The following is a 15,251-nucleotide window of genomic DNA, read 5'->3' as shown; positions in this document are numbered from 1 at the left end:
CCCGGTTATGGATCTCATCAACATTGCGTTACAATCTGAGGACCATGTGGCGCAATTGAAAGAAATCTTCCCAGATAAAGATGAGGATGAAGACCTAGCTTAGGTTGTCTTTGTGGTTTGTATGAACAATTAACTTGTAGGTTTTGCGATGTGTATCCCCGTTTTGTTAATGCACTGCTGCGCAAGTACTTTTTTTTGGGTAAAGGGTTACCCCGGTGATTCTATATATTCACAAATAAAAAAGCCAAGTAGTGTAGAGAGTCTACACTAGTTCAATCATGAGACATGCCCCATGAAAGTAGAAACCAAAAAACAACTAAAATCAAATATAACTAGGAGACAACTAGAGGAAACTCTAGACACAATGCGACATGAAGTAAACTAATCATCCACCGTCGTCATAACTTCTCCCCCACAAATCTCCCACTTTCCAAGAAGCCTCCGCACATTTGCAGTATTCTTTAGCTTCGCTCCCATCAGCTTGTATCTTACCGTCTTTAATATAATTTCACTAAGCTTCTCCGGTGGTCTTAGCTGATTTTTGAATATCCTCGCATTTCTTTCTTGCCAAATGAAGTATAAAGCAGCCGTAACAAGAATCTTAGCAACATAAAACACAGCTGATTTAGATCGAGCTCGAGCCAGTAACCACTCAATAATATCTCTCCATTTCGGACTAACAAAGTCCATACCCACCTTTTTCCGAATAATAAGCCACACTTGAGAAGAATATTTGCATTCAAAAAATAGGTGCGGGTGTGAGTCAAAGTTCTGATAACATAACAGGTAACACATCATATTCATATTCTTCCTCCACGACAAGTCCCATTTTAGAATTTTGTCTTGAGTCAAAAGTTTACCTTTGATGACCAACCACATCATAAACACATGCCGAGGGATACATTGCGAAAACCAAACAATGTTACACCAATTCACTTCCGATTCTTTGTACCGAATCGAATGCCAAACACACAAAGAAGAAAAGTCACTTAGATCATTACCGTCTCTCCATAACAGTCTATCAATCTTATTCGGGTTTAATTGCAAATGATCCAATTGAATGAGCACCGGAAAAAGATCTCTCCATGCCATAGGCCAGGACTAAGTACCATTAGAGTTGATGTTAGCCACAGAATCGTCCAGATTAAAATCTGCATCGGTAACGGTCCTAGGCGAAATAAAATCGCCTAGCGGACCTATATCACACCAATAATCGAACCAAGCTGATGTATTAGCGCCATTTCCAACCTCCGACCAGATATGATTCCTTACGAGCGGCCGCAATTGATCTAATTTTCTCCAAGACCAGCTGCAATTCGAGGGGGTTTTACAAACCCAGAAACTCTTGCCTTTTAACCGGTAACTATGCACCCAATCCACCCACAACGAATCACGCTTAGAAACAATACTCCAAATGTGATGAGACATAAGAGCCTTATTCATATCCCCAATACGTCTAATACCCAAACCCCCTTCATATTTCGGAGAACAAACAGTCTTCCAAGAAACTTTTGTTTTACCTTTAGAAAACGAACTTTCTTGGGACCATAAGAAATTTCGCATACATGCCTCTAGGTCCTAGATAACGTGCGCTGGCAACATAAAGACAGAAGACCAGTAGATGTGCATCGATGAGAGAACCGAAGAAATAAGCTGTAACCTACCAGCAAATGAGAGCAACTTGTTCCTCCAATGCGTAGTACGCTTTTCTAATCTTTCCACGAGCACTCGACAGTCCGTATAACTAAGCCTGGACGAGATTAAAGGCACACCCAGATATTTGACAGGCAATTTTCCTTCCACAAAAGGCATAATATCCAGAGTCGCATCTTTGACAAGGCCATTAACATTACAAAAGAATATCGTACTTTTCTGATTACTAGGCACTAACCCCGATATCTTTGTGAACTTAGAAAGTGACGTCATGATACACCTTGCCGAATTGACTTCTCCTCTAGCAAAAAGGAACAAATCGTCCGCAAAACAAAGGTTGATAATCTGTTGTTTTTCACATTTATTATGAAATTTAAAGGATGAATCAATACGAACCGTATGCTGAAGAATGGCCGTTAGAACCTCCATGACTAGGGTAAAGAGATATGGGGAGATAGGATCCCCTTGCTTTAAACCTCGGTTACCCTTAAAGAAACCATGCACAGAACCGTTGACACATATCGAAAAAGAAGTAGTCGATACACACAACATGATCCATTCAACCATCTTGTCGTTAAACCCAAAACCAAGCAAAGCACTTTTTAGAAATCTCCAATCAACCTTGTCATACGCTTTCTGGATATTAACTTTAAATGCACACCTTGGAGGACCCGAATGTCTATGGTAGCCATGCATTAACTCTTGAGTCAGCATAATATTATCAGAGATTCTCCTTCCTGGAACAAAAGCCGATTGATTGATACTAATGATATCATTCAGCGAACCTTTAATTCTATCAGCAATGATTTTACTGATACACTTATATAAGACATTACAGCAAGCAATCGGCCGATAGTCAATGACAGCCGAAGGGGTTGGGATTTTCGGAATAAGAACAATAGTCGTGTGATTCAATTCCCGAAGAAGATTTCCTGATTCAAAAAAATCAATGATAGCACAAGTAATATCATTACCGACAATAGGCCATGCACTTTTGAAGAAAGCCGCTGCATATCCATCAGGACCAGGAGCTTTGTCAATGCCAATGGAGAACATCGCCTTTTTCACCTCCTCCGCCGTTACTTGGCGGGTCATATGAGAAGCTTGCTGAGAAGATAGGACTTTAGAGAAAAGATCCGGAGCCGGAGTAAGAGAAATATCACCTTGTGTATCGAAAAACTTCTCATAATGCTTGACAAACGCTTGAAAAACCGTATCACCTTCATAAAGCTTCCCTTCCGAATCTTTAACCACATCAATTCAGCTACAATGGTTTCTGATTTTCAACAAAGAGTGAAAGAAAGCAGAGTTCATATCCCCCGCCGTCAACCAATCTACTTTAGACTTTTGTTTTAGGAAACGTTCCTCGTCTAACGATGCCTCTTGGAGATCACGGCTGATTGAATTCTCGGTTGCCCGAAGCTCAACATTAGAAGGATCCCGATCAATTTTTTGCTGAATAACATCCAGCTCCAAGCGCAGCTTTTCTATTTTCTTGTGGAGATTTCCTTGTTTGAATAATAAAGAACGCAACGGGTTTTTGAGCAAGCGAAGTTTCTTAACCACTCTAAATTGATGAACGCCATTCACATTAGTATCTCAGTTTTTTTAACAATCTCCAAGAAATCTGGTTTGAACACCAGGAAATTCGCAAACTTGAAGGACCGCGGCTTCAACCTACCTGCTTCCGGAAACGACAGAATACAAGGACAGTGATCCGAGAGCCTATACGGCTTGAACATGGCCACCGAATTCGGAAAATCAGCTATAAAAGATGTGTTACCCATAACCCGATCAATTTTCTTCAGTAATCCTACCCTATTTTTTGGCTTTTGACTATGTAAAATGGGTCCCTATTCGGTTAATATCAACTACCTCAATATCATCCACACACTCTTGAAAGTCCCTCATACCAATAGAAATAGATGACGTTCCCATATAATTATCTTCAATGTTAAGAGCCGTGTTGAAATCACCCATAATGCACCAAGGTTTATCATTAACAAGGGCTTTGTGCATGGATAGATTATGCCATAACTCTTTACGGGAGACATAGTAATTGGCAGCATAAACAAAAGAGCAAAAAATCATCCTTTTATCCAATTTAAAAATAAGCTGAAGATGCACAACCTGAGGAGACGGAGCCAGAATCATGACATCAAAGATAGCTGGGTTCCATCCAATAATAATTCTTGTGCCTTTGTCACAGCAACCTCCATTCGAAGTCCAATCCCAGGATCGAAAAACTGACTTGCACACTTTACCCAATTTACCAACATCCACATGAGGCTCTAAAATAGCACACAAACTCAAATTAAAGTCTTTGACTGCCTGCCGAACCTCCTTCTGTTTAAGAGGGCGGTTCAACCCCCTTATGTTCCAAGATGCGATACAAACCATCATTAACTATCAGAGAAGGAGTGCTTGCCCCTTTACTTTTAACATTTAGAATACCCCCCGTTAGAAAACCATCCATTTCATTGTACACCTCTTCAACCTCGTTATCTTCTGGATCCTCATCGTTCAAACCCGTCGCCTTATTACTAGTGCCCGGATCGGCTTCCGCTTCATTAAGAACATCAAATGGATTAACTGACCTGATATTAATAGAGCTGGAATTTTTGTTGGTGTCGCCCTTAGGTTTTGGACCCACTGGATGATATTCAAACTTGGATTTTTGCTTGTTCACTGGAATTCCAACTTTCTTAGCAGCTTTCTTGCCATAAACTCCTATGTATCCATCCTGATCCACAGTCGGCATCTTCTTTACTGGACAATTCTTTTGATTATTTCGAGTGTTATTGTCATGCATGGTCTTACTTAGAGTCATCGGATGTTTGGGGCATGCATCGGTGGAGTGCCCGAACACACAACAGGTAGCACAACGATGCGGACTCCACTCATACTCCACATACATAGTCTCTTTAATGAAACCCTCCCCTTCCGGTTTGGGAATTGCCATTGTAATTTCTTCTCGTGGCTCTTTATCAGCCGAGATCTCAATCAACGCTCTTGCATAGCTACTACGACCCCATGAGTCCATGCACATAGACGTGGTAAACGAATCCAGCATCTTTGGTTCCCCAATGGTTGTTGCAATCAAGCTGAGACCATCCTCCGTATAAGCTGCTAGAGGAACTTCATGAATTTTGACCCAAATTTGAACCTTCTTTACCTCTTTCTTTTCAAGCTTAGTTGTTGGAGTCCATCTATCAAGAAACAGTGGTTGAGATCTGATTATCCAAGGCCCATCCTTAAGAACATTCGACATACCAAGTTCGTCATTAAACTTGAAAAAGAAATAACCATTCGCGTTCATCATAGTTTTTTGCAAGCCATATTTCTTCCAATTTGAACGGACAAAATAATCAACCACTGGAAATGCTACCCGATCCCCTAAAAAATACCCACAAAAGAGTATTAGCCAGCTTATCTTGCACCGAACGAACAGATTCCCTCGGCAAAACCACATCACAACCTTCCTGTATTACAGCACTAGCAAGTGAACGGAAATTAAGTTTCTTTGAGTTATTAGCAGCTACCGTATCTGCATATGACATAGACTTTGATGTAGAACCAATACTCGGCTGAGTTCCATGAATGTCAGCATCAGGCACGTTAATACCCGCATCACCATCAGCCAAGTTTATACCCGCACCCCCATAATCTGGTAGAGAAACTGGAACAGTTATCTTGGATAATTCATCAATAACATTAAGCTTCTTAGCATCATGCTGCGGCAATTGCACAGTACCCCTTCTAGGTAACACCGGATTACCATCTATGTTGACCACACGACTAGGTAAAACCCTTATACTGTAAAGGCGGCTTACCTCGATCTCCAAGAGCAGAATCAGCAGGTTTGTTCTGATCATCCATTGTGAAATAAACACCTCTCTTAATTAAAAAACGAAAACAACTACCATGCACCAGACAAACACGTACACCAGAGTCTCAACAAGAAGCAAGCCGAAAAACAGAAAAACCCTAATTCTAGCAAACCCTATTCCATGCACCCTTTCGCAACATATAGTAAACCTGGTTAATCTAGATCCTATAGTGATCGATAAACCAAGAGAACTATACACCACGTCAGACTAACACAGATCTAAGGCGGCGATTGAACGGAAAAGAAAAGAAAACCCTAGATGAAAATCGATCAAATCTGCTAACGAGTTCGTTATAGAGATTAATGGATTAATCCCTAATCACAGACTGTTATACAGAGAATTACGAAAAAAATCTGAGGATTCATGAGGATCAAAAATCGCCAAGCTAGAGAGAGAGCATTAGGAGAGAGTACTCGTATTTCTCGCTGCGCAAGTACTTTGGTTAATACACTGCCGTGTATGTTTATAATTTTACGTTAAGGCGTGTGGTGCGCCAGTAACTAGTATGCGATGTGGTTTAACTTCCAATATTTTGCATGAGTTTAATTGCTTTGATTAGGTAAGGCGAATAAAGGTGGTATAAAGCTCATGTGTGAGCGTAAGGTCTGGGGCGATGTATGTAATCGCTGACCGCTCATGAGACTTGTATTATATCTACCATAATGTTTTTACGCTTACCAAAAGAAATTGTATGCACTTTGTAATAAACAAAGAAATAATAGAAACTTTGTTTTGATTCATGATAGGGCAAAGAGGCCATGGTACAAAGTCATCTATTTTAGGATAATTACATGAAACTTAACTTACACTATAGTCCTTGCCATGAATTGATAAGCTACAGAGCTTGACCAACCTGCGAGGAGACTATAGAATGTTGCTTAGTTCTTCGCCTTCTTACTCGGGCCCTCCTTGCAGCGAGTAATTTGTTTTATGTCTTTCCGCACGTTATGCAGCAAGTGGGTGAGCTCGCTGCTTTTTTGCGCTTTTTGAATTTCAGTTTAGAGAGAGATACAGTTGTTGGTAGTGTATCCATTATCTTTGTGATAGTCACAGTATTGATTCAGATCTTGGCCCCTCTTATTCTTCATGGGCGGAGGGGTCTTGAACTGGTAGTCCTCCGTGCTTAGCACCTCCGCTGGAGTTTTGATCAGGGGGTCCACTGCCTCTCTCTATTTTCCTGCTTTGTCTCTCTTTGCGCAGCGAGCTTGTTTATGGTAGCTCGCGCGTCCTCAGATGAATAGTTTCCAGAGTTCGAGTTGCGCCAATTTTTCTTAAACTTTTTTCCGCTGCTCGTGCTCATGTCTGTTGGGTGACTGTGAGGTGGTGGCGGTCTGTTAGTACTGAGGTTCTTCTCTGTCTAGGCGTACACTTTGGCTGCCGCCATCAGCTTCTCCCAGCTTTTTGGTAGCCCTTCCGTTCCAGACAAAACCTTTATCATGTCGTCACAGCGGATGACATACTTAAACTGAGCTCTGATTAAATGCTCATGAACATCTCCTATCTCAAGTACTTCTTTGTTGTAACGCGTGATGAAATCTTCTAAACTCTCGTCGTCGCGCCTCCAAATATTCATGACGTCTGCAGTATCTCGGATAGACCTTCTTTGTTGGCTAAAATGCACCAGGAATTTTTCTCGCAGGTCTACCCATGATGTAATCTTTCCAACAGGCAGGTTATCGAACCATAGTCGTGCGGCACCTGTGAGAGTCTGGATAAATAGATGACACCACATCGGTAAAGTCCATCCCCCCACCAATCCTGCACTAGTGAAGACCCGAAGATGTTCATCCGGATCTGTCATGCCATTGAACTTGCCAACGTTGGATAGGAGTTTTGCTTTCTCCAAAGGAGCCAAAGAGATGTCGCTGATGAACTTGGAATTTTCTGCTGCCTCCGCCGGGCGGTAGATCAAATTGTAATCGTGTTCTGCTTCAGGTTTATAAATCGCGTGAGGTTTACCTTTCTTGTAATTCGGTGGTAACCGGTTGAACATGCTTGTACTGTCCCCTTCGTGGTATGTTCTGTCATATTCACTGGTGTGGGTGTCCTGCCGCGGGCCCAACCTGGAGTGAACTGACTGCCTTCAGTGAGAATGAGATTCATCGTGATACTCTCTTCGTCGATTTTCAGAGTGAGTATGTTCATATCTCGTTGGAGATCTAGAGTAAACTTTTGTGTCTTCTATCTGAACTCGTAATGGTGTATCATGATGGGAAACGCGAGGCACCGATGGTGCTCGAGTATGAGATACAGGTCTTCGTGACTGAGTGGGAGGAGCAGTTTGTGCACAGAGTTGTGCATACACAGCATTTATCGCTCCTTGGGATCTGACATACTGTCACGGCCCCTGGCCCGGTTTTACCCGTTTCAGGAGCCGCAGGACAGAACCCGTGGTATTGTTTATTCTGGCAGCGGAAATTTTAACAGGATCTTTTTAAAATTGAAAATGCCCAATTATTTTATTTCATAATTTGGGACAAACCCCGTAATTTACAATAGAGGGATTTCACGAGGAAATTCCCTGTTTTACAAAACATGTTTATTTATTTAGCTGAGCCACCAATTCAAGCTTTATTAGTGCTACGTAGCACTTTTCCTTGATTCACAGGAGGTCACCTGAAACATGTTTAAAAATATTTTATCAGCCGGGAAATACTAGCGAGTCATTCAAGTTGCACAAAACGACACATTGTTATAATATACAGTATTAAGGGAGATTACAATGTTTTTATCAACAATTTACCCCAAATCGGTATTTGTCACTTGACAGTATCTGTGACTATGGTCAGATCATCCATTGGCTAACCTGTTGTCCAATGGTGACGGGTATCAAGTAATGTATACAAAACCCCACATACCCGCAGTAATTGAAGAATACAAAGACTTAATCCCTGTAATTATAACTTTGAACATAAATAGGGTTTTGGAAATAATTTGGTAAAAAGAGAATGACTCACATTGCAAGTTTAGTTGGGCAGAGTTTAGCTTACTGATAAGCTTGATAACCTAATTTAAACAAAAATGCACACGAAACTAGGTCAGTAACTTAATACAACATTACCGATAAGCTCATGAAATCAAAACCCTCACGACGAATGACAAAGTATAGCCCTGATTTGGGCAGCACTTAAACATCCATTGGACCGGTTTCAATCGATCGGACATAGTATCGTAGCAGTGATCGAGTTAATAGCCTGTATCGTGGCAGCGTTTCCCTAAGCGAAAGTGTGATTTTGAGCAGTAAACTTCGTTTTTTATCAAATTTTTCGAACACAGATGAACTGCTCATGCACCAGCAATTTATAGCAGAAAAATGAGTTTTATGCGGCCCGCGTAAACCTTTACAAGGTGTTACGCGGCCCGCGAGAGCCACCTAGTCTACTACTAGGGCTACCGTGTCATCGGTAGGGTTGCCACGTGTGAGACACGTGGCCCTGAATTCTTATCCGGTCAACTTTAGGTTTACGCGGCCCGTGTGAAATCCTATTTTCTTGATTTCTTGGTTTTTCATGCACATCAGGGGTCCGGGTTTTCACTTACGAGTCTTTTAGGGACATTTTTACAGGTCCTTACATCCTCCCCACCTTATTTAAAATCTCGTCCTCGAGATTTACTGGAATAAGTGAGGATACTTTCGCTTCATTTCCGATTCCAGTTCCCAGGTGTATTCAGGTGCTCTTTTTGAATCCCACTTGACCTTAACCAGTACTAGTCTTTTGTGCTTGAGAAACTTGACCTTTCTGTCTTCTATCTGAAGTGGTTTCTCCACAAATTTTAACTTTTTGTTTACCTCTATATCTTGAAGAGGTACCACCAGGGACTCGTCAGATAGACATTTCTTGAGGTTAGATACATGAAATACGTCATGTACCCCGGCTAATTCGAGTTAAAGGCGATAAGCAACTGGTCCTATTCGCTGAATTACTAGGAATGGTCCTGTGTATCTTGGACTTAGCTTTCCTTTCTTACCAAAGCGGACTACCCCTTTCCAAGGAGAAACTTTTAGGAGTACCTTGTCTCCAACTTGAAATTCCAGTGGCTTGCGTCGATTGTCTGCATAACTCTTCTAGCGATCTAGAGCTGTCTTCAGTCTTTCCTTGATTTGAGTAATCTTGTCGGTGGTTTCTTGCACAATTTTGGGACCTGATAATTGGCTTTCTCCTATTTCTGCCCAGCAAACTGGTGTTCTACACTTGCGTCCGTATAGTGCTTCGAACGGAGCAGCTTTGATGCTTGAATGATAACTATTGTTATAAGAGAATTCAATTAAAGGTAAATGATTGTCCCAGTTTCCACCAAAATCAATAACACATGCCCTGAGCATGTCTTCCAGGGTTTGGATCGTCCTTTCACTTTGTCCGTCTGTTTGAGGATGGTATGCAGTGCTTAAATTCAGCCTAGTCCCCATGGCTTCTTGGAAACTTGTTCAGAAATGGGAAGTGAAACGACTATCCCTATCTAATACAATGGAGAGTGGGACTCCATGTAAGGATACTACTTCGTCTACGTATAGCTTGGCTAATCTTTCCATGCTGAAAGTTTCCTTCATGGGTAGAAAATGAACTGATTTGGTTAATCGATCCACAATTACCCAAATCGCATCATTACCTTTTCTGGTTTTGGGCAATTTAGTAACAAAGTCCATTGTTATTAGTTCCTATTTCCATATAGGCATTTCTAATTGTTGGAGTAACCCTGAAGGTTTCTGGTGCTCTGCCCTAACTTGTGAACAAGTCAGACACTTAGATACATATCTAGCTATGTCCTTTTTCATTCCTATCCACCAGAAATTATTCCTTAAATCTTGATACATCTTATTGTTTCCAGGGTGCATGGTATACCTAGATTTATGGGCTTCTTCTAGAATCTTATTTCTTAAATTTCCTTGCTTAGGTACCCAAACTCTTTTCTTGTGGAATCTCCAAATTCCATCAGTGCCTTGCTCTAGTTCCATTATTCTTCCTTTCATTTCTTCAGTATCATCCTTGATTACTATTGCTTGAACATTCTTCAGTTGTTCCATTAAATCTAATTGTAGATTTAATCTAAGAGCACGAACTCGCCTTTGGTTTTCATGATACTTACGACTTAGGGCATCTGCGACTACATTTGCTTTTCCTTCGTGATATTGAATATCACAGTCGTAATCACTTAGAATTTCCATCCATCTCCGTTGTCTCATGTTCAACTCTTTTTGCCCAAATATATACTTTAAGCTTTTGTGGTCTGTATAAACGGTAAACTTACTTCCGTACAGATAGTGTCTCCAAAACTTAAGGGCAAAAATTATCGATCCTAATTCTAAGTCATGTGTTGTATAGTTTTCCTCATGCTTCTTCAATTGCCTTTTTGTGTTGCATTAGCACACATCCTAATCCTAGCTTAGAAGCATCACAGTAAACTTCAAAATCCTTTGTACCTTCAGGTAAGGCAAGAATTGGGGCGTTTGTTAACTTTTGCTTTAAAATCTTAAAGGCCTCCTCTTGCCTAGGTCCCCATTCAAACTTTACTGCTTTACAGGTATAAGAATTATTCAAGATGCCTTATCTCATTCCTTTACATATGAATATATAGATACAGTGACAAGTCTCTTAATTTAGAGGAGATCATGATCAAATCAATTACAATCATTTACAAATATACAAATATTCTATTACACCCCCGCAGTCGAAGCGAAGGGTGGACGAATACTGAGACTGGACCGAAAGTCATCAAATAGAACGCGCGGAAGACCCTTGGTAAAGATATCGGCTATTTGATGTCGGGACGGAACATGAAGGACACGAACGCAACCTCTCTGAACTTGTTCACGAACGAAATGAATGTCGAGTTCAATATGTTCCGTGCGTTGATATTGCACCGGATTGCCTGACAAATATATAGCACCGACGTTGTCACAGTAGACCAGAGAGGCACGTGTGATCGAATGATGTAATTCCAGAAGAAGATTGCGTAGCCAGCAGAGTTCAGCGACAACATTAGCAACTCCACGGTAATCGGCTTCAGCACTGGAGCGAGAGATGGTGGATTGTCGCTTAGAGGACCAAGATATAAGACTATCCCCCATGTAAACACAGTAACCAGAGGTTGAACGGCGAGTATCAGGGCAACCTGCCCAGTCAGCGTCTGTATAGGCTACAAGAGATAAGACCCGTGCGGGATTGAGGTGAAGGCCGAACTCTGTAGTGCCTTGAATGTAACGGATATTTCTTTTTAAAGCATTCTAGTGTGCAACCCGAGGAGCATGCATGTGTACACAAATTTGCTGAACAGCATAGGAGATGTCAGGTCTGGTGAAAGTCAAGTATTGAAGGGCACCTGCCAGACTACGATATACGATAGGTAGAAGGATCATCATGTAAGGGACCCGATTCAGCCGATAGTTTGGACTGAGTATCGACGGGGGTTGCTGCTGACTTGCATGAGTCCATGGCGGCACGATGAATGATATCACGAGCATATGAATGTTGAGATAAAAACATGTGGTCCCCAGTGCGTGTAACCTGTATGCCCAAAAAATATGAGAGAGGTCCCAAATCCTTCATGGAAATGCACCTGCAAGAGTATGTAAGAGTCTCTGTCGAAGAGCATCAGTGGAAGTAGTAAGAATGATATCATCGACATAAAGAAGTAGATAAGCAACATCATGCCCTTTTTGTAGATGAATAAAGAGTTGTCAGACTTGCTTTGGCGAAACCCCTGTGAAGTGACAAAATCAGTGAAACGCTGGTACCAGGCACGAGGGGCCTGTTTGAGACCATAAAGGGATTTCTTAAGAAGACAGACATGGTCAGGAAAATCCCGATGACGAAAACCAAGAGGTTGGTGCATGTAAACAGTTTCCTCCAAGTTACCATGAAGAAATGCATTCGTGACATCAAGTTGATGTATCTTCCATGATTTTGCCAGCGCGAGAGTGAGGACAAGGCGAATCATAGCCGGTTTAACAACCGGGCTAAAAGTTCTCCACAATCAACCCCTTGTTCCTGATTACGACCATCACAGACCAGACGAGCTTTATAGCGTTCCAAACTACCATTAGACCTGTACTTGTGTTTAAATAACCACATGCATCGAATAATGTTCATGTTAGGAGTGCGAGGTACAAGTTCCCAGGTCTTGTTTTTAATAAGGGCACTAAATTCATTGGACATGGCATTGTACCACTCTGGAGTGGCTAAGGCAACCTGAGGGTTTTTGGGTACAGGAATAACAGTGGTAGTATGAAGATTGAATTGTGGCTTTGGTTTAACGATGTCGCTCATTGAGCGAGTGTGAATGGTGCGTACGGGTGGAGGAGAGGAGGGTGGAGGTGGGGAGTTTATTGGAGAGGTATTATGAATCGGAGTTGTGGGTATGGGCTGGGAGGGGTGGCGTGGCCTGGTGAGAGGGTTGTAGATGGGCCGGTTGGAGGTGACATGGGCTGTGAGGGAACTATATTGGGTGAGGCAGTTGGGCCGATATTAGATGGTGAGGGAATTGGGTCGTGGTGGGTGGTTTGAGGGGAAGGAGTAGGTGGGTCAGGTATGGCATCGTGATTGGCAGAAGGTAGTTTTTGGGATGCAAGATGTTCCCAAACTAGTGGGTGTATGGTAGGATTGAGAAAGTCATAAGTGGGAGGTTTTGTAGGCGGTTGGATGGTGTAAGGAAAGATTGTTTCTTCAAAGTGGACGTGTCGAGAAATAATTATTTGATGAGTATAGAGATCGAGACATTTATACCCTCGATGATTTGGTGGGTATCCGAGAAATACACATGGGGTAGATCGATAGTTAAGTTTGTGGATATTAGTGGAGGGAGTAATGGGATAACAAAGGCACCCGAAAACTCGTAGATGATCATATTCGGGTGTGACATTGTAAAGAAGCGAGGTAGGTGACCGAAGTTGTGATTTTTTCTTGGTAGGATATTGAGTAAGAAGGTTGCGGTTTCAAGAGCATGATGCCAAAAATTAGTGGGTAATGAAGCTTGGGCTGAAAGGGTACGGAGCATATTATTTATAGTGCGGATTTTCCGTTCGGCTTTTCCATTTTGAGATGATGTGTAGGGACATGAAAAACGGAATTGCATACCATTGTGGTGACAAAACGTGTAGAAGTTGTTGTTTGCATATTCTTTTCCGTTGTCACACTCAAATTGTTTAATTTTTCGTTCAAATTGTGTACGGACAAGGTTGTGAAGTTGTGTAAAAATGTGGAAAACTTGGGATTTATTTGTTAGTGGAAAGGTCCATAGAAAATTGGTGAAGTCATCTAAGAAAAGGATGTAATATTTGTGTCCACCCGTACTAAGTATGGGTGAGGTCCAAAGGTCGTTGTGTATGATGTCAAAGGGCAAACGAGTATAATTAATGGAATCGTAAAACGGTAATCTAACACTTTTACCAAAAATGCAAGATTGACAAAGAGTTTTATTATGTTTGCCATAATCAATAAAAGACGACAATTTTAATGATTGCAATAAATTGTTGCCAGGATGACCCAGTCTTTGATGCCAGCGATCTTGAGAGATGGTAGTAAAGGCCTTGTGTTGGTTGAGGTTGAGCGGTAGAGGCTGAGTGAGAGGGTAGAGATCGCCTGTGCTATTGCATCATAGGATAGGAGCCCGTGTTTTGAGATCCTTCACAAGAAAACCAAATGGGTCAAACTCAACAGAAACTAAATTATCAGTTGTAAGGCGATGAACTGAAATTAAGTTTTTGATAATATTGGGTGCAAATAGGACATTATTGAGTTTAAGTGGTGGGAAGGGGGGTGGTAGGGTCTGGTTGCCTTGAGCCAAAACAGGGATAGGGATGCCATTACCAACAATGATATTTTTATTAGTGCACGAATTAAAATTAGACGGGGAATATATACCTTGCTGGTTGGCCGAGTGTGACGTTGCTCCAGTGTCCATCAAACCGTGATCCGAAGGATTCAGCGACATGGTGTAAAGTGCCTGCTCGATATCTGTGGGAGTATAACCGGTGTGATGCGCCTGATCCGGACGCGGGCCCCAAATGCCTTGAGAAGAATTGTTGTTGGGCCGAGAGGGATATGGACAGGGGGGTTGGGCTTGTTGGTTGTTCCAGTTTTGTGCTTGGCCATTCAAAAGACCAGCCCACTGACTTGCTGTCCAATTGGAAGGGAATACAATGTATGGGTGATTATGTTGGTTGTAGGGTGCACGTCCACGGCTGCCATTATTACGCCCCCGACCACGTCCGCGTCTACCACGGCCACGGCCACGGTCAGATGAGAAGGTAGGGTAGTCTTGTGTGGTAGAGGATGGGTTGTTGGTGACGGTGGCCGACAACGCAGTGGCTGCCGATTGAGAGGCCCGAGCGACATGTCGTTTCTTTTTGGTTTCTTCAAAGGTTAAGCGAGACCAGACCTCGTTGAAGGAGGGCAAAGAAGTTTTATTCTGCAAGACAGTGGAAATACCATCGTATTGCTCGGTAAGACCGGTTAACACTTTTATCACAAGCGTATGATCATCAATAGGAGCACCTACACTGTCGAGTTGATCAGCAAGATGTTTGGCATGCTGACAATATTCGGACATCGACTGGAAATTGTCAAGGCTGAGATTGGCAAACTCTTGACCGAGAAAGATCGCACGGGTAGTCTTGTTGTCATAGAACTCGTTCTTCACCAACAACCAGGCGTCGTATGCAGACTGACCCGATTTGAGAATGATGTGTAGCAGAGGTTGAGAGATAGTGGC

General features: G+C 42.1%; 1 protein-coding gene across 1 annotated transcript; it reads right to left on the bottom strand.

The window, feature by feature from the left end:
- Nucleotides 1-381: 381 nt before the first annotated feature.
- LOC110914582 lies at nt 382-1,092 on the bottom strand. The gene has a single exon (XM_022159372.1). It carries the CDS (start codon nt 1,090-1,092, stop codon nt 382-384), a length of 711 nt encoding a protein of 236 aa, XP_022015064.1.
- Nucleotides 1,093-15,251: the final 14,159 nt, after the last annotated feature.

The sequence above is a fragment of the Helianthus annuus genome, chromosome 15, assembly GCF_002127325.2.
Source record: "Helianthus annuus cultivar XRQ/B chromosome 15, HanXRQr2.0-SUNRISE, whole genome shotgun sequence".
Classification (NCBI taxonomy): domain Eukaryota; kingdom Viridiplantae; phylum Streptophyta; class Magnoliopsida; order Asterales; family Asteraceae; genus Helianthus; species Helianthus annuus.
Note: the sequence above shows the minus strand (reverse complement) of the source record. Positions and strands in the feature narration are given on the sequence as shown.